At 37.9% G+C, this 23,979-nt stretch overlaps 1 protein-coding gene across 2 annotated transcripts in view; it reads right to left on the reverse strand.

The window, feature by feature from the left end:
* Window positions 1-17,458: 17,458 nt before the first annotated feature.
* The window catches only part of MBTPS2 (membrane bound transcription factor peptidase, site 2), a 49,644-nt gene continuing 43,123 nt past the window's right edge, over window positions 17,459-23,979 (reverse strand). For both annotated transcript variants that reach the window (XM_015636437.3, XM_015636430.3), the window contains exon 11: window positions 17,459-23,312. In XM_015636437.3, the coding sequence (XP_015491923.1) occupies window positions 23,090-23,312 (223 nt within the window). In that variant the 3' untranslated portion in view covers window positions 17,459-23,089. The remainder of the gene's footprint in view (window positions 23,313-23,979) is intronic.

Below are 23,979 nucleotides of genomic sequence, written 5' to 3' on the forward strand. Positions count from 1 at the left end.
GTCATGGCAAATTTTGAGAGGGAGGAGAGGGAAGATAATACTTCATTTTAGAAAAACATTGGTGGGATGGGATGGGAAAGGATCTTGTAAGTTAATGGTTGTTTTAGAAATTATTTGACAATGTGGTATCACAATTGTGACCAAACATGAAATTCACTTTGTGAAACAGCATTATCTTATTATATAAGATGAAATTAATGTTTTCTAGAGGTGAACAACTGTTTAATACAGCTAAGAAAACTAGAACTGATTATTGTAATGAATTTACTCCTTTAATTCTTATTTTACTTTTGCGCCTGAGCATGTTACTGTTTACTAAAACAAATACAGTTTATTCCCCCTCTCTTGGATGCTTTCTGTCTAATATGTAGGCTTGCTGGGGCATAACTCTAGAGGCTTAAAAAAAAAAGATAGAAAATTTTCCATTTCAAATTAAATTTAGGCAGTGTGGAGCCTACATCTTACTGGAAATTATGAGAAAAATCTCTAACTTTAAAAACAAGCTTATTGAATTCAACAGGAAACTTACTCAGGTAGATTACAAGATGAATAAAGACTCTTTTTTCTCCTTTTTTTTTTTTTTTCTTTTTTTTTCTTTAATTCTGCAAAGACCCTGGAGAGTCAAATTATATCATAGGATGTAAGACTTCTCACAGAACAAGAGAACAATTTCAGGAAGTTAGCAAACTCAGATAAGAGTTAATTACTTAAATAAGTGCTACCATAAATTATAGCAACTATTATACTCCCTGCTTTTTGAGAATCCTCTGCTGGATTTGAGCCAGAGTACTGAAATCCCCTGGGATTTCCTTTGGTCCAGATGGACTCCAGTCTGTTCCCTTTGGGCAGAGGTTATTTACCATGGAGGGGAGACCTTAAGTCCAGTCATGCCAGGGACCTGGTCATCCTGCACATTTTCTTCAGGGACATCTTACTTGTGTTAAAACACTCACTAATCAGGTTTCAGTCTTGACAGAAGCTAATTAAATATTTTGCTAACACTGGGAAGTAGCCACAGAAACCACTTACAGAGCCTTCCTTACCTTTTCCTTTCCAGCAGCATTCTCTAAGCTTAGCCCACCTTGTACCTCTAATCTGCATAATGGGAGGTTTGGGGTTGGGTTTTTTTCCTAACTGCCAAAATGCCACAGACCTGACAGAGTTTCTTTCTGTGTTTTTCTAGAGATGTTTGACCATTCAACAGAATTCCCCAGAATCCTAATGAGTATTTCCTCACCCACCCCCAAACTAAATACAAAGAAAGGCTAGATGAACACTGCTTTTCCATCCCAACCACAATCTTGCCTGTGAACTCACCACATGATGCAGAAAAATTTGATCAAGCTTTTCCTTAACATCTGTGTAATCTCTCATAACAATTATATCCTATAAGAAGACCCTCTTGGTGTTTGAAAATAACTTTTGAGGAACCTTTTTTACAGCTCCTATCAGATTATCTCCCCTATTTGCTCTTTATCCCCAGTAATCATCTGATCCCATGGGCAGCTCATCAGGTGATTCCCAGTACCACATCAGATGATCATAATCTTGGATAGCAACCAAAGGGTTTGCCTGGTTTGTCCACCCTCTATCATGCCTGTCACATTGTCTGGATGCATTGCCTCAGGCATTGATAGGGCCTGCCAGTACTAGTCTTCTTTTATGACCTAAACTATAGAAGTTACATCTGATGGCTGCATCAGCTTGTTAGAATACCTAAACCACTCCCAAGTGGTGACTTACAGAGTACAGGACAGGACCTGTGGCCCACAATCAAAAAGAACGTAACAGAAGAAATTGGATTCTGATGCCTCATTTCCCTGCACACAAAGCAGAATGACGGCAAGCTGAGGTGAGGTCAGATAACCAGTGCTAGGGGTGGCTGTGTGTGACACGCTTGGGACTTTAGGACAGCCCTTGTTTACATCAGCAATACAACAGAATTTTTTTTCTATTATATTAAGCTAGTTTCAGTTGTGTGGTTGGGTTATTATTTTTTTTTTTTCTGTTCTCCTTCTTTGGTTTATATTTCCTAATAATTGCTGTCACAAAACCAGCAATGCACAGGTTTCCCCAATCCCTTCAAGTTACAGTATCCTGTCTATTGATTATAATTTCCCATGGTATGCAGGTGACTTCAGGAAGAGAATATCTCCTAGATATCAGAAAACACACTGAATAGGTAAATCCCCTCTTTTTCGTAACAGCACTCTGCATCCAGTGGACACCATTCTCCTTTCTTATGACCAACATTAGCAGCTACAGTTGAAAAAATGTAAATATAATAGCAAACTGTAAACAACCTGATCAGGGGGAAATAATTTCTTTTATACCTTGTAAAACACTTTATATTAGGGGAAAATGTACATGGCGTGATAATTTGTAATCCTAGCCTCCCATAACATGAAGAAAATAATATTCTTTCTGATCAAAGTTTTTTTTTATGGAGGGAGGGAATTGCTACACAAAGAATGGATGGTAAATTGATTAAAATTAGAGTAGTGAATTCATCCAGACAGCATGAAGGCAGTAGAACAGATGAGCAAACTACAGGGAGTGTAAAAAAAAGCACAATAGAAAAGATGATTTACCTTAACTAGACATCAATAATATGTACTTTATATGCATTTTTTACAGTATTATTTCTCATAAAGTTGTTCCTTTTAGTTACCTTTTCTAATTCTCTTTTGAGTGATGATACCTCAGCATGCACTCTGTGAGAAATGCTGATAAATGATAGTGTGAATTTTATTCTCATATCTGTATTATATACTGGATTCAGGGCTTCTTACATGAAATTCTGTTGCCACTGAAGTCAAAGACAGACCTAATGCTACCTTTGAGGGAGCCAGAATGTCAGTATTTGTTTGGTGCACTGCAGACAGGGTTAGACCAATACTCTTTTCTACCTGGTCATTTGACTTTACAGGGAGAATTGTATGTAACAGCATTCAAAATATAAAACCAAGGAGAATGAACAATGCTTAAATACCTGCCAATAACTCACATTAGCTACAATTATGTCATAAACTTAACCCTTCAGAACTCTATAAGGGGTATTGTTTTATTGATGAGTTCAGCTCTCTTATTGTGAGACGAGGTATTACCATTATGCCTGTCATGAGTGAGCCTTTTGATTGCAAGTGCAATATGAATTCCAAGTCAGAAAATGGTCTCTTCTGCAAAGGGATTTCCAGATTAAAGAAAGGTGCCTGTGTAAACAGGTCAAGGTGGCAGAGCAGAACAGCTGTTGCACAGGTTCTCCTGTGCACCCTGCTCATGAAGCTCATCTCCTCTAACTCAGATGTCTACAATCCAGAAGCATGTATTTGATCTGGTTGTCTTGACTGCATTCAGGAACAGCAGAGAGCCAGTTTTAAGATGTAGTTCATCTCATCTGCAGTTAAAGCCAGATCAGATAAAATGTGTTCTGCTTCTATCTGTTGCCTATGAACAGTTCAGGTGAATTCCACATTGTGGAGTGCTTTGAACAGATCGAATTCATTTCCTTCTATTCAGAGATACTCTCAACTTGAAATAAGAATTGCCGTGTGGGGATGAGATCCATGATTACTTTTTTTCAAGTTTTTTCCTTAGCAGAAACTTTTGCACAAACTTCTCCATTTTCTATTGTAAATAAGAAACAGCACGTGCTTAGGAAAGGGATGAGTTTTGCAGGGGAAAAACCAATACAGCAAGATAATACTGATCAACTCAGCTGGCCATGATCTCATTTTATTTGCTGTCAGACCATCTTTGAGTTCATTAAATAACACTATAGAAAAAAAGTTGAAAGGACTTTGTGAAAGACTTTGTGGGTTTTCACAGTCAGTTCCTCTGAGTTGTCAGGTAACATCTAATGATAAATTTGCATATTTTTTAAATGCAATGTAAATCAAAATGTAGAGTTAGGAATATAATCCCAAGTTATTGATCAATAGCTCATCTAAGTACTTTCACAATTAGAGCTAAAACAGATAAATCAAATTTGGAGAAACAGACAAAAGTCTAGTAGTTAATCCTCCAAAACCTACATTAAAATACTGATCCCATTAACAAGGTAATACAATAATAATGTATTCCAATCTGTTACCAAAACTTCACCAGAACTCAATAAAGTAATTGGCAGTAATTACATCAGTGCCTTTTGGAACTGACATAAAAATTTTCAGCCTAAAACAGCCTGTTGTAAACATCAGAAAACTTATGTGTCCTGTCACTCAGAAGTTTTTTCAGATAAGATATACTGATTGCAGAAGTTAGTCCCCACTAGTACCAGCTCAGTCTTTACTAAAATGTCTCAGCTGATACTTTGAGAGAAACTAGAGCAGTGGGTTAGGAGTCAGCAGATCAGTGTTTTAATTCTTAAGTTGCTAATGATTATTCCACACAAGGAGTGGTAGTAACAGTACTTTCTTTCTCTGTTACTTTGTACACCCATAAGGACAAAAACTGTTTCAGCTGTGATATTTTAAAAAATAAAAATTCAACATATAGCTCTAAATTCGTAAATTCTAAATTATTGTGAATAATGTATATGATATGATACACAAATTTTCCATAATGTTTTTTTATTATTTGCCTTATATTATTATTTGCCTTATATGACCTGAGTGATTCCTTACACAGTCTAATATATTCTCCAGTTATTTAGCAGGTCAGTTTAGATTTCTTTTCTAGGTTTTCTTCTTTACTCTGTTAATTTTAAACTGAAAGACCTTCTGATGAACACTGAATGGCATGTAAAGATATTGTCAATGAGTGAGCAGTTGTTCAAAAGATAACATGTAGTTTGCTTAGAGATTTTGGCTGCAACACTTATATAATGACTATTATTGCCAGCAACATTAACCTCAAATACAAGAAAATCAGAACAGTAATCAGATAGGAATACTTACCACATGCAAAGTTCAAATGTAGGTGGTTTTATTTTTTTCTTCCCAGCATCAGAATTCTGGAAGGTTTTCTACAAAGAGGTAAGAGGTGAAAATCTTGAGAGGGAAGATTTTCAAATTTTTAAGGGGATTTCCAATGGAACCTGCAGCTACTGGTAACACCTGAGGATAATTTTCAAAGGCAGGACTTTTGAGTACCATATCTATTTTGATTTTTGGGCTTAAAACAGTGAAGGAAATGCAGACTTGGAAAAAGAGAGCAAAAGAATTTCTTTTACAGAATTCAAGTTGTCATTAATTTCTTCTGTCTGGACAAAACTAGAAGCATAAAACTCCTTGATGAGAATTATGTCAAAGCATAGGCACTGAAGATGCCAGTTGCTTCAATAGACAAAAATTGTTCAGCTACACAAAGGAAAGCTATTCATACAGTGTTCTGTAATCTGAAGACTTCAAATATTTTATGGAATAACATGCAATTGTATTGTCTTTATTTTAAAGTTTATCAATTCAGGGTCTTACTTTTGTAAGTGCATGAATCCTGAAAAAAAAGCAAGTAGCTATTTTGTTTCCTGTCATTTCCCAATCCCAACTTTACCAGCATGACATGCAAAATTAAAAATGTAAGTGAATAGGTAATGTCATTCGAATTTCTGGTGTGGAAACATTTTAATTTTTCAATTCAAACTTGACAGAAAGGTTGCTTTTATGACCTAAAGCAAGAGGTGGGTAATTTAGTTTGGTCTGGCTCCTATGCTTTCAGTGTTTTGGGATTGCTACTATGCAGGGGTTAAGCTGTAAGAAGAAAAGAATGTATTGTCATACCTGCAGGGTACTAGAAATCCTGGTTAGGTTTCTCTTCTGATCTAGGCAGTGATATGGTGGCCTTGTTTTTGTATTCTGATGAATTCAAGCTGCTGTGTTCGGAGTGCTCACTACTTCCTGACCTTTTTTCTATTTTGCCCTGTTTTTAAGGGCTACATCTGTCATAACCAATGATCCTGTGTTTCATTGTATTAAAAGAGCTCAAGCTGGTGTCTTGCTAATGCCAAAAGACACTGATTCAAAAAGATATTTGAGAATTCTGAAATGAAACTCTTGGATTATATTTTCTTCCTGATTCCTCTTTTAATTTGTGCACTATTGTATTTCTCTTTATCACATACTCAAACTGACAGAGCCCCATGTAACAATAAACAATACTGAATTGCCAGCCTTTTAACTTTTACTGTTTGCTTAGGAAGTGTGTGGGAACTAATGAGAAAGCATATGAATTCTTTTTTTTTTTACCAACAAATACTAAATAACAGATTTTTGCAAGAAAAATGGCTCAGGAAAAGACAAGATACATTTTCTGTGTGACAGCCACTTTTGGGTATGTCAAACAAAGCTGTAAAATTTAACCAATATGTCATACAGACTTCTTGGAACAAATCAAGCAGTTGCCTGACTCCATTCTCTCACAAAAAATTTGCAGAGATTTTATTGCACTCTGACATGGTTACACTGTGGCACTGAGAGCCACTGACACAAGGAGCCCAGGGCTCTCCTGGTCGATGGGGCCAGTTTTCCTTGGCGTTATGGGCAGCTCAGCACAGCCAGACGTGGCATGGAGCCTTTGCTGGCTGCAGCACTGCAGGAGTGTAGGAGCAGCGCCCAGAGCTTTCCCACACACTGTCCTGCGTTGAAACTATGTAGATGGATTAAAAGACTCGGCCCTAGGAGAGAACAGTTTATCCTGTCATAAACCAGGTTTGAGTACTGCTGCTGGGGTGCCTCTGATCTGCAGGCATTGCTGGGGTGCTTCCTAGTGCTATGGAAACAAGTCCCATGGGATCACATGGGAGGCACTGCAATAGAGCTGCAGGAGGAAGCCAAGATGGTCAGAGGAAACACTAGTAAGCACCTTATTCTTTAAGTATTCTTCTTCCCTGGAAATATTTTCTTGACACCATTTCTACTGTTGGATTCCTTCTAGTTATGAGACCACATGATTGTGGTTTTGCAGGGTAAACCCAAGGGACTCTGAAAAATTTCTTTGATTTCTGGACAAGAAAGCAAGGTCATTATTACCATGCATATAGGACTGTTTAGACTACTGACCACTTGGCAACAAATTTGTTTTACTTTCAATTAGATTTATTTGAGGTGCTGGAGCAAGTCCAGAGAAGGGAAACAGAGCTGGTGAAGGGTCTGGAGCACAAATCTTACAATGAGCATCTAAGAGAGTTGGGGTTTTTTAGCCTGCAGAAAAAATCTTTGGGGAGACCTTATCACTCTTTTGAACTACTTGAAAGTAGGTTGTAGCCAGGTGGGGGTCAGTCTCTTTTCCCAAGTAGCAAGTGACAGAACAAGACAAAATGTTTTTGAGTTGCACCAGGGGTGGTTTAGATTGGATATTAAGAAAAAAATTCTTCATTGTAAGGTATTGAAACAGGCTAGCCAGGGAAGTGTTGGAGTCACCGTCCGTGGAAGTGTTCTAAAAACATCTGGGTAGGGCACTGGGGGGCATGGTTTAATGTTGAACATGGTGGTGGCACTGGGATAATGGTTGGACTTGAGGATCTCAAAGGTCTTTTCCAGCCTTAACCATTCTTTCATTTTCCTATTGTTTTTCTTTCTCATTCATGAATAATATCAAGATAAAAACACATTAAATTTGTTTCCCTGTGTTTCATTCAAAATGTAAATTATACTTTTTGATGGGAAAGAGACCATAGTTTCCTGTTTATAGGTAATTCTGGTCAAACTTTATCTTGTGAGTAGCATTACCTTTAGGTTTTGGTTAATAAGCTTCACTTCTACCTTTATAATAATTCATGGAGCTCAACTTCATGGGATAGTGCATGTGCTATTGCCAGATCCTATTCATATGCCATCCATCCTGCATGGCATGTTCCACTGCCTGGATTATGTGCAGTCTGTCTGAATGGTAGCCTCCAGTAACACATTTACAGTATATCCTTCTGCTGAAAACAGCACAGACCTCTATTTATAAACTGTTTAGGAGTTAAATGTCTTAGAAGTGTTCCAGCCATTAAAAGCAAGCATTTCCACTTCCTGTGTATTAGTGAAATGCCCACATTTATTCACAAATCATTCTCTGGGCTGGTTTTATCAATACTAAACCACAGCTGAATCAATGATATTTTCTCCCTTTATCTGGCTTTCAGTCAAGCCCACAATCACTTTCCCTGTGTGCCTTGAATGTTTAATTGGTAAACACTGCAGGATAATATTTAACTACAAATAAAAATCTATCGTTACTGCCATGTCATAAACACATAGGGAAATTCCAGTTTAATTTTCTGAAATTGCTTGCAGCACTAGATATGTGGGATTAAACTGACTTTTGAGGGAATGCTAACTGAGAAGCAATAAGATGCTTTTGGCCTCGTGCTGTTTCTAAAGGCTTTGCAAAGATGCTATCATGCAGCATTTCAGTCATGGCAGGAATGAACTGGAAATTTCCTGAGAAGAGGTGGTGGTTAGGTAAAAGGTTGCTATAAAACCTTAAACCTCCCCTAAGGTCATATTGCAAGCTGCTTGAAATAACGAATCTTAAAAACATGTAATGCAACTGTGGTGTAAATACAAAAAGTGCTGCATGAGTAAGTAGACAAGGAAATAATTAAAAACCCCAAAATACCTCTGAATGAAGGAGAAGCAATGACTATCTACGTATCTCTTTATACCTCTTTAATCCTTACACTCTTTCTGCAGTTTCAAGTCCCAGTCATCTCTTGATTTCCCTCTTTCAACTTCCTGTCCTTCAGTTCCATTCCCTCTTCTTTCTTTTCTGTGATCATTTTAAATCTTTGGTAACTGGAGGTCTCATTCTTCAATACTCTCCCAGCTATTTCCCCTCCACTATCTTGGTTTTTCATTTGCTGCATGCTACTCCAGCCCTGCTTCTGTCTATAGCTCTTTGATACTTAATTTACTTTAATATCTTTCATTTATCTCAGCATCTTTATCTGTTATTTAGAAATCAGCTGAGCTTTCTCCATGTTCCCATTCAAACCATTTTTGCCCAACCTGCTCTGAATGCAGCACTGTTTGTTCCCACTGTTTCTTCCTTTCTTCTTCTCCTAAACCATATTTTATTCTGTTTGATACCATCATTTGCATTCCTTCCTGCTGAGTCCTTCGTAGGATGTTCATTCTGTCAGTTTCTGATTTCTCTGCTGTTTACAACTGCCTTTGCTTGCTCTGCCTGCACTGTTGCTGACTTCTTGACCGAATGAATTTTCAAAATGCACGCTGCTGTTGGGGTTTGGACTGTGTGACAGGGATCATGTTTAAGACCTAGTATCTCTTTTCTAAAAACCAGTTTTTCCAGTGCACACTGCTTTCCAACCATCTTTGTATCACTACTTGGAGTCACTCTCTCCAAAGAGTTATATCCTCACATCATTGCACTCAGAAAAGGGAGTTTCTGCACAGAGAATTTATGACCCAAATACTGAAAATAAAAGAGATCAGCAGAACACCAAAACATTATTGCTCCTTTTTTACATGGGCTGAGCTGAAAGTTTAATTCAGGTCTTGTAAAACTTAATCCAGTCTGTTAATGGTGGAAATATTCTGTTACTCAAGCCATCACTTCCCTGGTTCTCCAAGAAATAAAACCAAGCCTGGGCAGATGTGGAGATTTTCTCAGCACCTGCCCTAGCTACTCAGAGTCACATTTAAGGTGCTGTCAATTTTGATGACAGATGTGTTGCAGGCTTTACTGTGAAGTGCAGTCACCCAGCAGAAACTGGTCCAAGGCACTAAACCAGGCTGCTATTATTTCAGCTGTCCAGGAAACTAGTGTGATTGTGTGTGATAATATGGTTAGTGCCCTTACTAGCACCTGTCTTCAGTTTTCCCAACCATTTTATTTTTTCTTTCAGTAAATCAGAGTCACATATACAAACAAAAACGTTAGTGTGTGGTAGGCCATGGTCCTGGGGTGCAAGCTGGTTCTATTTAAAAGACTTCATTTTCTATTTTCTTGCACTGGAAAAATAAATCCTTTAGACTGAGAATTCTAGAAATGTACCTAGATTCAGTGGTTGCTTTCCAGAATCTTGGCTGGATCTTTACATGATGCATGTAATGCGTATTCACTGTAAAAACATCTTTCTTCCTAAAGCAAATCATCCTTCAATGTGAATCCAGGTTTTTGCCTAATATCTCTAATGCCCTCAAGGGAGATAAAGCATTAAGCAATAGATTGTATGAAAGTATGTAACCTGGTATATATAAGCTAATGATCTCTGGCCAGAAGTGCAGCCTTTCAAATAGTTGCCACAGCTGGCAAACTACACATAATTACCTAGGGAGTCATCATTCTCTACACAGTCCTTGTCAATCATATCACCACAGTCATTTCTTTTAAAGACATGTAAAAACCAGAAAGTCTGACAAATACATTTTTTAAGTAAGTCCCCAGCTAAATCAAGAGTAAAACACAGATGCAATGCTCCTCCTTTGCTTTCTCCTGACTGCATAGAGTGGCTTGTTGAGAAATTATCACTTTTTCATTTAAAAATCATGTATTACTAACAAAGTAATACAAAGTAAAACAAAGGCAGGCAGATACTAGTAACTCTGCAATGTGGTTATGGACTTGTTAGTGAGAAGGTGAAGTCAAAATGAGGCTGTGGGAGAGGTGCTGGGAAAGGTAGAAGAGGTAGAAGAAATACAGGTTGTGAATTCAGTGTCAAACTGATAATCATAGAATCACAGAATGGTTTGGGTTGGAAGGAACCTTAAAAATCCTCTCATGCCAACCCCCCATGCCATAGACAAGAACACTCCCCACCAAACCAGGTTGCTCAAAGCCCCATCCAATCTGGCCTGGAACACTTCCAGAGACATCTCCAACCTGGACAATCTGTTCCAGTGCTTCACCACCCTCGCAGTAAAGAATTCCTTCCTAGTACACAATCAAAATGCGCCCATTTACAACTTAAACCCTTTCCCCTTGTCCTGTCACTGTGCACCCTTGTGGAAAGTCTCTCTCCAGTGAATGAATGTGGCAGCTGTGACAGGAAAGTTGTATCTCTAATTGGCTTTCCAGCCTTCACGCTTGATCTTGGCAGAAAGACAGAGAAAAGGCTAGTGAGAAATTCTGAAGGTAAAAAGTGATTATTTACAACATTATTATCTACAGCAGAGATACATGGTGTGGGAGGAGGACAGGGATGATGTGAGGCCACATGTAATTGAGAGCGCTTATCTTCAGGCATACATTTGGCTTATTTCTAAGCCTGTTCTAGATAGGTTGATTTCTAAATCACTATCTTCATCATTAGTACTTTTAAGCATTATTGTTTACTTTTTAAACTCTTTTTATGTTAATTGTTACTTTAAAATGTAAGAACAGATTTTTAGCTCTAGATACCTAGCAATTAGAAAATATTCATCATCATGTTTCAGTGATCTTAAAGACACACACATACATAAGAAGAGATACTGTGTTACTAGACTAAAATATTTAAAATTTGTAAATGATTAAGACCAATACTAAGACATTCTCTGAAGGAATGTGGTGCACATCAATAATATTGAATAAATTACCTTTTGAGTACGGTAATCAGCCACAAACCAATGTTTAGTCAAACAAAGCTTTTTATTCATAAATGTGCTGTAGACTGAAGAAAGAAAGAGGAAAAAAGGCAGCATAGGAACCAACACTCATTATTCTCTTTGATTCAATACTGCCTGTAGAGGTGCTCTGACCAATCCTATCTATTAATGCAGTCCTTCTGCAACCTGGCTGTGGAGCAGGCTGTGCCCTGGCTGCTCACCCAGGCTGGGTCTGTACTATGTTGGTTGAGAAGTGGCTCCAGAGCCTGGTGCTCCTCAGATGGCTTATCCGTAGTGGTGTGTCTGTCTTCGTTAACTCTAGAGGCCAGGGTGACTTTCCAAATATCTAAAGCAAGTTACTCAAGCTAGGTGGGGTTCAGTCCCTGAATTCCTCCCCTCATAGCTGCAGCCTGTTCATCAACAAGCAGCCTTGAAAGCTTCTTACAGCACAAAGCAAAAAAACCTTGCAAATTCCATTTGATTGCTACATCCTTATGCTTCAACACAAAATAACTTTTACAAGATGTGCTTGAAGAATAGGGCTATGTCTGACATTACAGAAGTAAAGAGCTTTGCAAAATGCATTAACTAAAACAAGAGAAGCCCCTTGCTTCATTCTGTAGGTTGAAGCAGCTGTTTTCCTCCTTCAGTAGGTCCAGTTCTGACACTTTAGGCCATGCTCTCACTTTATTCTGCTCTCACTTTAACACTCGATGCTCTCCTCAATATAGGGCCTGGATGATTCCCACTAATGTCAGTGTGGCCAGACCATGTCTGTGGTGAATGAGAATGGAAGAAAGGAATCTCCTTCCTGTTTTCATATTGATAAAAGTCTTATTGCTCGTGCACAATTTAGCTCTGTTTTCACATGCATATCATATTCAGGGTCTACTTTGAGAACTCAGTTTAATTTGGACCTACAATTTCCTGGTATCAGGTCTAATTGTCTGGCTGCAGTGTTAGATTTCACAGGACAGCATTCCAAAGTATGGGGTGCACAAGCAAAAATTTCTAGTTTCAGATGCCCAATTGACTAATAAGCTAAGCTGTTCTTCAGACAGCTGACTTTCCTTACAGCTATACAACAGCCAGCTTATATCAGCACCAAACTGGTGCTAATACAACAAGGTCAGACATTTGGAGCAGTTGAAGAGGAAACAGTCCATTTCAAACTCTTCTATTCATAAGCTTCCATGGCACACTCTCTGGACTTGGAAGAAAGTTAAAATGTTTTCTTAAACAATGAAAAGGTATTTCAGCAAATTCTGTGGAAAAGCAGAAGTGCTTTTCAGATATTAAAGCAATCCTCATTTTTAGATGGTTTGTATGCATCTACAGATATAGCAAAGATTAAAATACCCCCAACAACCAAGACATGATTTAAAACTTTCCTGGAAACTTCATGGCTCTGTCCTGGAGACTTTAAGTAGGTCCTGGCCAAGACCTGGAATTTACCTATTATTAATATTACATAAACTCTTCAGTGTTCACTAAGCAGACCCTGGATTGTACCCAGGCTATTCCCCATCTGCTGTATCCAGCTCCCATCCCTGCACACAGCATTTTCAAATACAGAACTAACCCATGCTGCATTTTGTGGGATGCTGGATTATAAAATTCCACACTGAGTGCTATGCTGAGCCTCTCAGGCAAGAGGAGCAGCACATGTCATTGCCAGACCCCAGCCTGGATGTTGGGAGCTCTTCTGCTGCCAGGGCTGGGCATGTGCAGAAGAGCTCAGGGCTATTTTGGGTAAAAATCTGAGCTAGCTCTGGAGGGCTGTTGACCTCAGGGTAAGAAAGGTCTTAACGGTAGAGCTTAGTGAGATCTGTCCGTGCTAAGGACTGCAGGTGCCTTTCTGGGGCTGGCCCTGGCGGGTGCTGCTGCTCACACAGGGGAGCACAGCAGGAAGGATTCCTGGCCTGGCCTCACATCCCAGGCCCAGACAGAGCTGCTCAACCACTTTTCTTCACTGCAAGTGGCATTTTATGGATCTGACAGTGCCACTTCACTGCAGATACAGCCTGAATGTTTCACAGGCCACAAACAATCATTACTTTTATCTAAACTGATGTTAGTGCAGGCCAGCAGTACTATCAAATCAAGTCCTATCAAGTACTTATCAAATTCATATTTCTGTGTATACACAAACCCATGGCAGAAGACAAGATGTTTATTTTGCCTTTTAATTCCTTTTTGATCTAGAAGAGTGCCTTCATTTAAGGGGCTTTCCCCCTCAAATTATTTACTTACTTGTAATTAATAATAAAAATAATTTTTTTTATACTTGCATGATCATTAATTTTCTGGGTTATTTTTGCTATTTTACATCAGAACATAACAGGATTGGTTTCATGACCATATAGATGAGAACAGAGTGATTTATACATTTAGTGTCACATATAGTATCACTTCATTAAATGATGCTGTTTTATTTTTACACCATCATTTGCACATGCTAAAAGAGAACCCCCTCAAAGTAAGCCTGTGAGACCTAATATGTTCTCTTCAGAATGGCTTTTGGTATTTTCAATCAAAATGAACAAAAAAAAAAAAAGAGCTTAAAAAATTTGTACTCTTCCAGTTACTTAAGATCTCAACTGTAAAATAGGTTTCTGCATTTTTATGAAAAACTACCATTTGGTAATATGCTGAAGTTTTCACAACAATGAAAGTAATATTTTAACTTCTGGTCCAACTTCTGGTTCAGCTCCATTTAATTGCAGAGGTCAGTGGTACACAGAGGCCAGTTAGAATAACTACTGAAGTGCTCTCCTTAGGAGTACCTTTGAATATAAATGCTGGAAAAATAATCAGAGCCTTAATCTATGACAAAATATTCTTATCTGTGTTGGTTCACTAAACAAAACAGTGAATTTTGTTGTAGAAAGCACACTAGGAAAATTTGGGGTTGCCATTTTTTCCTTCTTTCAGCACTGCAGCATGTTTAGCACTGCAAGCGCCAAAATATTCCCAGGGAATAAATTCAAGCATCTAATAAAGAACAGTAAATAGTCAAAGTGAAAAAAAAATAAAAATTAAATCTGTTGGTATAACCAGTGGCAAGTACCCAGGAATTTATGGTTTATAATGCACGTTCATAATCTTTGTTGATTTTGCAGCAATGATACAGGTGGTTTGGCCAAGTATCTGCTATTATTCAAACAGCTGCAGGAATGAAAACAAAGCCAAGGGGCAAAACATTCAAAAAATTGATTTTCCTAGTAATTGCATTTGTAAGGTTAACTCATGCTGAGGGGGGAATGTAGAAACAGGAGGAGAAAAGTTCTGACTTTGCATGCAGACTGAAAGTCAGATTGGTCCTGATTCTCAGTCAGGGAGAGGGATACAACTCTGAAGCAGGAACACCCTGAACTGCTGTCTAGGACAGGCTTTTATCGCCCCTCTGATCTTACCACCAATGTGTTTCTACCAATAATGGAAGTTTGTTAGTTCTAGTTGCAGGTCAGCTCTATAAATGCTTCAATGTAAAAAAAAAAAAGAAAAAAAAAAGGTACTAAAAATGCTTATTGTGGAGTTATTAATGATTCTGTAAATTAACAAACCACCTCTATCACTCCCTTCCCAGACTTTATCCCATTCTTAACTGTAAGTCTAATTTCTTTTCTCCTTCACATTAAAAATCAGTCAAACAGTGTCATGGCACTTGGCAGAGATGATCATAGCCCCTTCACAACAGCCTCGTGCCTCCACAGCTTGAGACTGACGGGGCTCTCCTTACAACATCACCCTTCCTTTTTCTTGCTATAGGTAAGGCAGCAACACTAATTTCTGCTGCTTCCAGGCCTGAGGTCAGTGTAGGACGAGAATGCATGTATTCTGCTAGCCTGACTTTTATACAACAGTCTGGATCACACTATTCTGAATAAACAGAAAAGCTTAGATGAATTTTATGTCAGATATACTTACTCAAAAAGCCTCATAATCTACTGTAATTCATGAGCGAAAAAGAAAATATGCAAGGAAGAAAAGGAATCTGTTTGGCTTGATTTGTTGCCCACGTGCAAGCATCCAGTTTGATACAAAATGCCCTCAGGTACCTTTCCAAGTATCCAGCAGCTGGTCCAGAATGTCTTTGATCTCCAGTAGGGTCTCACCCACATCTGGAAGCCCCATGTGTAGGTCTTAGAAAGCCTGAGACTCATCCACCAGGAGACAAAAGGAGACACATGGGGGATGAATTTCAAAATGTTCGTTCAAGTCAGATTTTTAACTTAAGAACACCTTAGGATATCTCAGACCACACCAGATACCTGCATGGGCAACTGAATCAAATTCACTTGGTTTGGGGAAATGTAAAAAAATATCTGGTTATATTTTAATAGATGTCCTTAAAGAGCCATGAAAGGTAAAAGGACAGGAACTTTTATAATGCAATAGCAAATAAAAAAGATGATGTAAAAAAAAAAAAAAGTATTTGTTTTCAGTTTGAAGGATTTTTTTGAGGGGGAAATAAAAAAGGATGTAGGACCATGTGTTTTCAATACAGTCAGAAGTAGCAGTGATACAGTATTCAGCCATTAATATACTTGCAAAGAACTAAAGAGAACTAAAGAAAACTAGAACTAATCATAAATGCAGAGAATGTGATATGTAATTGGTAAGAATATCCAACACCAGAGCCTTTAAAGTATGAAAAAGTATGAAAGCAAACATCAAACACATCTCTCTGAGGTAAAAAAAGGGGAAAATTTTAGTCTACAAGACATTTATGAGCTAAGTCTCATAAATGTTATGAATTATCTGTTTACCACCATAAGATTAGAATCAAACCTTAAATTGTATTTTGTTGTATAGGTCACATCAAAAGATCATAAAAATACTTAAAAAAATATTTAAGTGAGTTTAGGGCATACAGATCTACTGAAGATGTTTAGGAATGCTTCTCCTTGGTGGTTTAAACTGGTATGATCACAGAAAGAATTATATTTAGCTTTCTTTATAAAGTTACCAGCAATAAGACTCATAGATACAGGATTTCTTTTAAAATTTCACTCTGAAATTACATTAGTGAATGAGGAAACATTCTCAGGACGACATTAGGATATAATTGATTGTTTTTCCAGACTACAAGAGGAACATACCTCATCACAGTAAAAGATAACATTTTCAAAACCAGCTGAAAAACTTCAGAACTCTCCTAAAAGCTTACATGCTTCAGGAAAAAAAAATGCTATCGCATCTACCTTTAAAATGGGTGAGAGGAAAAAAACCCGAGGCATTTCCTCATGTCAGAAAACACAATTCAGAAAATTGCAAAAACTGCATAGCACCCTATCTGGGAAATCCTACCAATGTGTCCATCTGTGCTTTGTGTCCATTTCTCATGGTCATCTTTTATCTGGGAACAAAGCCACGATTGCTGAAACAGCTCTGCTTGTATAAAGTAACAGCGTGTCCAATAAGCAACAAAGGACGATTTAGTTCTCAGAACAAATAACCTGGCTGGCCCCAGATGAGCTTGCTCAAGAAACAGCAACAACGCTTCCCTCTCATGCAGAGCTGAAGTAGCCGGGTGTGCTGTGCTGGCACAGCCCTGACACCACCTGGATAGCCAAGGAAACCTGTCCAGAACCAGCCAGGGGATGTGCCCAGCTCTGGCCTGGCCTGGATAAACAAATCAAAGCTTGTCATATCTAAGTTCACCTTTGAAGAACAGACATTCTAAGTTCTTCTCACAGGACTGGCCAGAGCAGTGGTTTTGCTTACCTTGATGATGACATGCAGCATCAAGCATTTCAACTCTTGCTGTTGTCTATAACAGCTTGTCTATAAGCTGATAAGTAATGGAACCAAAAGTGATAGTTATTTTTAGGTGGTCAGATCCTGAAAAGGTTGGTACCCAGAGAGAGAATATGAATCGCATATGAAGAGGACAAGAATATATGACAGAATATGGCAATTGCCACTAATAAGGAATTATGTCACTCTACCTTATTTTTAAAAACAGACTTAAGCACAGCAACAATCAGACAATGAATTTATTTGCAGGATACATTTATCATACATAGAAAACAATACTTATTGTTTGGTTAATTAAATAGAGAAAAAAAGCAAAACAAAACCACAATACATTATTCAGTTTTCCATATATTTGTTAGCTGACATTTTCAAAATGAAGCTTTCTTTTTTTCCCATTTTTTTTAAAAAACCCATGATCCTGAACAATGCATAGTGGGAACAAAGGGTCTAGAAATCTAACATTCCACAGCTGTGAGTCAGTGTGAAAAATAAGGCCATGTAGAGGAAAAAACACCCCACAGTGAATTTCTAAACAATACATATTCCATCCACAGGCTTCAGATAAGATCAACTGAGTATATGAAATCTAAAAACAATGTCATGTAAGGAAAAGATTAATTTAAAATATTAACAAATAACTTGGAAATAGATTTTCCTAGTGATGGCTTGGAAAGAGCCTCTAAACTTTCAACCCAGTATCAGTGAAGACCAATTATACTATGATGCTGCAAAAACCATCCCAGGATGAACATCCAGAGGTGAGAAATATCCAAGTCCATTTTACAAAATAAGCTACAACTATCCATGCTACTTATTCAGCACATATTTATCGAAGGAATGATAAACTGTTAAGAAAAAAGTTTGACCATCAGTCACTGAATGATTCAGTGAAGGGCTGGAAAACATATCTTCCTGCTCTGAAATGTTAGTTACAAATTCTTTTCAGGTTTCATGACAATGTAAACGGAATGAAAGGAATTGCAGTGTCATATCCTGCTCTTTGTTTCTGTCCTTTCACACTGGGTCAGCAGTGTGGAAGTTTCATAAAGCTGCCATAAACTGAAGTCCTTCACTGCCCTTAAACGCTGCCATCTGCTCTTCACGTGATGGAGTGGATGAGCTCGAAGACCAGGAGTCACAAAGCTGCTGTTTTCTGGCTGTCCCCAGTAAAATGCTCCCAAGTGCTGCACTGATGCCCAGGTAACTCAGCCACATTAAATAACTTATCAATAGAAAGTGCTACATGAAATTCAAGATAAAGAAGGTATAAAATATTTGCCAATATTGGATCTTACCTGTGGTAAGATTCAAGATGCCTTACTCACAAGATTACAAGGACAAAGCTGAGACAAGACTGGTTGTGGAAATTGGTCTGAATGTAGATGTACAGAATGCATATTTTAGAAACAACTACTTATATCTAGAGTTTAACTCACATATTTTTAAAACAATTAAATACAGACTAGGCTATATAAAGCTTTATAAGCCTTCCTCATCTGTCATTAGTGACATCCAGATCAGTATGAAAGCTCTGAATTTGTAACACACTTATAATTTATTTTAAAAATATTCCTACAGGTCACCCTTTGGCATCATGTGAAATGTATGAGAAGCTATGGGAACACTGGGAATACTGATGTGCTAAACTGAACAAAACGTATCCTTGTTAAAAGTAGGCTAAAACACCCTGACTGCCATGGAGAGTTCTGCCCTGAAAACTTTCTTTCTCCAGTATGACCTACACAGTCTTGTTCATCCCAGTTCTCCAGAACAGCACAAACAGCAGCAGTAAGAGAGTGATGGATTCCAAGGCTGACCTTTTTAAGTTGCCCTGAAAAAGCCGTGTTTAGCATGCTTGTAGCTGAGGCTTCACAGAAAGTAAGAAACGTACTTTAAACAGCTGAACAAAACTCACGCAGCTGTGGTTACATCATGTCCCCATCACTCATCCTCTGTTAATAAAGAAGTTAAGAATTGCTGATGGGAAGAAAACATAAGTTTCTATCTTCAAATCCAGAGTAAACCATAGACAGAATTCACAGAGAGAAGGAAAAAGAAAAGCAAAAGCCTACATTGCAGAATAAGGAGAACTGCTGTAAGGTATCCCTAAAAAAGCACTAATCCATCCTATGGCCATGTATGTATCTGTCATACAAACATATGTATACACACATATCCACAATGCAGAATTCTCACTGAAAGAAACTACCAACATGGTTGTTTAATTCTAAATAAAAAGGATGAGTTAAAAAATTTTCCACTGTGGCTCATAATTTGGGATGACTAATCTGCAAGTTTGTCTGTACTTTTTCTAGTGAAGCCTCTTTCATTTAATTTGTACAGAAGCAAGCTGTTTTTAATTTCTTAAATTAGCAAAGAGTATGTAACATCCCCATGCTAAGGAGTTTGCCATCTGCATGTCATATCATGCGTTATCAGAACATGCCATGTAAATATTTGCTGATATAAAAAACAATTTCATAAAAAACAAAGTAGAACAATGGTTATAATTATGGAATTCTTCTGGAAATTTTCAAACAAAAGCTAAGTATAACATTTCTGAATATTAGACATTACTTTTTCCATCTGATACAGATTTAAAATGCATAGTATATACATAAAAAGTAGCAGCCATCCAATCTTTAAGAGTGCTGTGTTTCATAGTCCAGTCAATATGCCCTATAATTATATTGATGGATTCCGTATTAAAGATTCTGAGGGGCTAATTAGAATAAGATGTAGAAGGATTTAATTTAAAGATTTCCTATTTTTACAAAAACAAAACACACATCAGAAATACTCCATTAAAAATCCAACACACAAAAATCACTCTGTACTTTCATGTTTTCTCTTGCTAAATAGATGACCAAAATGCCAGAAAAAATCCTTCCACTAAGTGTATGTATGGCACATGCTTATCAGAATGTAATCCATGTGTTAGGATTCTAGAGAATTAAATGGATCCACTGAACAACCTCTTCTTCAGAGAGTGGTCCAACCTAACTACTACCTTTGTCCACACTAATCTAAGATGTGCTGGCTCACCATTCACACTCAGTTTGCTTCAAGTCTTGATTTAAAGAACCTGTACATACCTAAATCAATCCTTACTCAGCCAAATTTTAGCATGTGGAGAAATGGACTCATTAATTATTTTTAAGCACTTCTAGTACTCTTTCTTCCATACAAGATAACTAGTGTATTTACAGTGCACTAGCATGTCTGTTTTGCTAAAGCCATGACCAATGTCTTCTCCACCCTCTTCTTGCTTATGAGGTCAGACACAGACTGAAGTCCTACTTGGTAAAACTTTGGCTTTCAGTGACTCCATAAAGCAAACTGGCTTTAGCTTCAATAAAACTTTATGTTTTGGTAGCACACTAAATAGCCAGGATCAGCCTGCCAGCCTCATTATAGCAGACAAAATTTGTGCATGTCAATTCAGCAGCTTTGGGTTTTTCTAAATCTGTTGCCTACATCCCCATGAGAGGCACTATGCTAAAGGATTGTTCCAAGCCATTGTAGTCAACATGAATAAATATCTAACTTGACATGTTTAGAAACTTAATATCCTGTCTTACTAAACTACATTAAAACTTCTAAATGCAAATTAATGTTTTGCACTGTAGATTGGATGAGACAGAGGAAAGTGTCACAGAGCCACTGAAAGGAAGAGCTCAAATCAGTAAACAGTCACTGAGGTGGGAGAGCAGTCTGGAACAGAGCCTCAGAGCCAGGCCTTGTGCAAGGACCAGGCTGCTCCTGTCCTCCTGTCCACTGAGGAATGGCAGAGCAGCCCATCAGAACGGCTACTCTGAAACCTCTGTTATGTTTCCAGGAGTGATGACAAGTTAGACTACCTAGTGTAGTTTGTGTTTGTTTATTTTTTCTTACACTTTGTGTTACTTTTAATAGTCCCCAAAGAGGCCAGCTCATACTGGATTGGAGGACTTACTCTCTCCTGCCAGGACCTGTCCCAATTTGCCTGGGTTGAAATGACTGAAAAGGAGAGGCACGGGCCAGCCACACCACAGAGGTGAACTTCAAGGGCCCACCCAACCTGTGGCAGCACTGGAAAGGGATGTAAACGAGCCAACAACAAATTAAATAAACATGGTCTCTCATTACTGCTTGCACCATCGTAAGAAAGGAGTGTATCTAAGTGTGAAAGCTACTGTGCAAAAGTACACATCAATGGGCAAATGCAAACATCATAGAATTATGAATCTATGCAGCAACACCAGGAATTTGGCTCAGCCCCACTTTGAAATTACCCAAGGTTTCAATTCAAGTGCCAAAAGAATCTGTTTTACCTTGTCATATATGTTTCAGTACTCCCTGCAGGCCAGGATCTGTGAGCTTAGGTTCCACTTCAGTTCCTGATGGAAAGGCCATTTCTGTAAAGGAACCCTGAGCTGCAGAAGCTCCTATGGGGAGCACTGTATGAGGCAAACATTGCAGGGTATTTTTCAAAAATTTCTTATTTCAAATATTTATGCTCCCAAACCAGAGCATTTTTTGTTTAAATATCAGCCTATATTGAGGCAAGACTCTGACTGAACCTGATTTATATAAACTAGGTGATATATCACAGAAGGACAAGACATTCAATATATAATCCTATTGGGTACAAAACATAACAGACCTAAAGAGCTTCAAAGCATGTCAGACATACTTCAGTCAGTAAAACACTGACTGTTCTTCCACTGTTCATCCAAGAACAAGGATATGGTCTGTATTCATCTCAGAAAGCAAAACCAAATGTTTAAATAGCTCAAGTCACAATCATATTCTTCCTCTAAATAATTTATATCTAAGACCAGCTTCAGCTAAATATCTTTGTTAGCTATGTTTGAACAGAATGAATCCTAGCAAAGGAAAATTACCCTCTGAAATACAGAAAACCATCAGTGAGTTACTGTACATATTACATGCATAGCATCAGAAGATAGACACCATAAAAACAATGGGTTTCACTTTCAACTGTGAACAGGCAGAATACAGTATTATTTTCTGAGTAAAACACTACAAACATTACACATCACTTAGGAAAACTGCACAGCATACTTCAGCACTCAGAAACAAAATTTCAGTTATTTTGTAGCTATTGCTGACAAATATTGCCTTCAAAAAAACTTCAGCTGCGTATGATAATATACAACTGGAAGTGTAAGCAATGCAAACATGTGGGCTTTGTTATCCTCCCACATCATTTTTAGCAGACATTGGCACTTCTCATCTACATCCTGAGGACAACATTCCTCCAGTCATTTTGGCCAGGTGAAAAGGAAAGCCACTCACCCAAATGGCTGCTCTCTCCCCATCAACACATGGTAAGCATTTACCTAGCTTTTCCCCATTTTGAGACCAAACTTTGTGGCTTCTTAGAATAGCATTTGGTAGAGTACCAGACTAAAAAAAACCAAAACAAGTCACTGAAACTATGCTGATTGAGAAATGATCAGAGCCCACACAGACAATTATTTAAATTATAAAATAAAACTGTTTTTTTTTCTCCCACTTTACAAATGTTTGAAGCAAAATAATTCCCTTATTTTGAGATATCAATTAATGAAGTCTGACTTTTTCCTATGAAATCTTAAAATGCAATTTCTCCAAAATTAATACAACGCTTAAAGAGTAAATAAAAAGGCTTCTACTTTTTCCTATTAGATCTCCCATGACCACAGGCATGGTGTTGTAAAGTTTTAAATTAAAACAGCAACCACCAGTTGATTGTTCTTTTGGTGTCATTTTAAGGGAATTATTTCAATCTCAGTACCAAATTTTAAAAGGTAATGGATTCATTATTTCTGTATACTTTGAGAACTGACAGAAGAAAATCCAATGTTCTATCGCGCTGTCACCATCCAAAGTCCCAGTGCAACATTGGCAGCCAAAAGTGCACTACCAGCAAGCAAAATCAAAAAGCCAACAAGCTCTCTGTTATGTTTTTCTACAATCAGGGAGCTCAGTGTGGCTTCCAGGAAGGAATTTAATATCCACTGACCATCCAAAGCGAAGCAGGGTACAGCATTGATAACTGCCAATGCTCCTGATAGTGAGATGAGGTACCTGATTTTGAATGTAGTTAAGGTTCATTAAGAGTATCTGAGTAAATGTAAAAAAATAAAAAATAAAAAAATAGAGATATATGTATTGTATTTCTAGTATGCAGAGAGAGACAGACAAAGGTTATTTTTCTAGCTACCATTCCATTTCACAGAAATTATATGAGTAAAATTAGTTTTACACCATAGCATACCCTTTTTAGAGAATTACCTTTATAATTTTTTTTTTAAGAGCTAAGTTTGGATACTTAAACCTGCACTGTTCACGACCTGAGTGAAAGCAAGAGACAGCAAAATCACCATTTTCTTTGCTTGCTTTGTGTGGTTTTGGAGGAAGGTTATAGCTCTGACACCACATCTGAACTAAGAAGGTATTCTAGACCCAAATATGGAATCATGAGTATTTTCCAAAACACCTCCTAGTAAATGACTAGAATATAAACAGAAATCTGACCTATGTCTCCTACTTACCTGTTAGCCAGAAAAGCTGAGTGAATTTCTGTACATGTGTGTACACATGAGAATGAGGCTCAAGCAGGTAATTTTTACTGTAGGTTAAGGGCCTGCTAACTGCAGTACCTACCTCCATCCTAAATGGCCAGGCAGGAAGACACGAGCCAGAAAGCAGCTGGGGCAGTGTGAACTTCGATGTGTCCCCAGAAAATGGGAGC

The sequence above is a fragment of the Parus major genome, chromosome 1 (assembly GCF_001522545.3).
Source record: "Parus major isolate Abel chromosome 1, Parus_major1.1, whole genome shotgun sequence".
Classification (NCBI taxonomy): Eukaryota; Metazoa; Chordata; class Aves; order Passeriformes; family Paridae; genus Parus; species Parus major.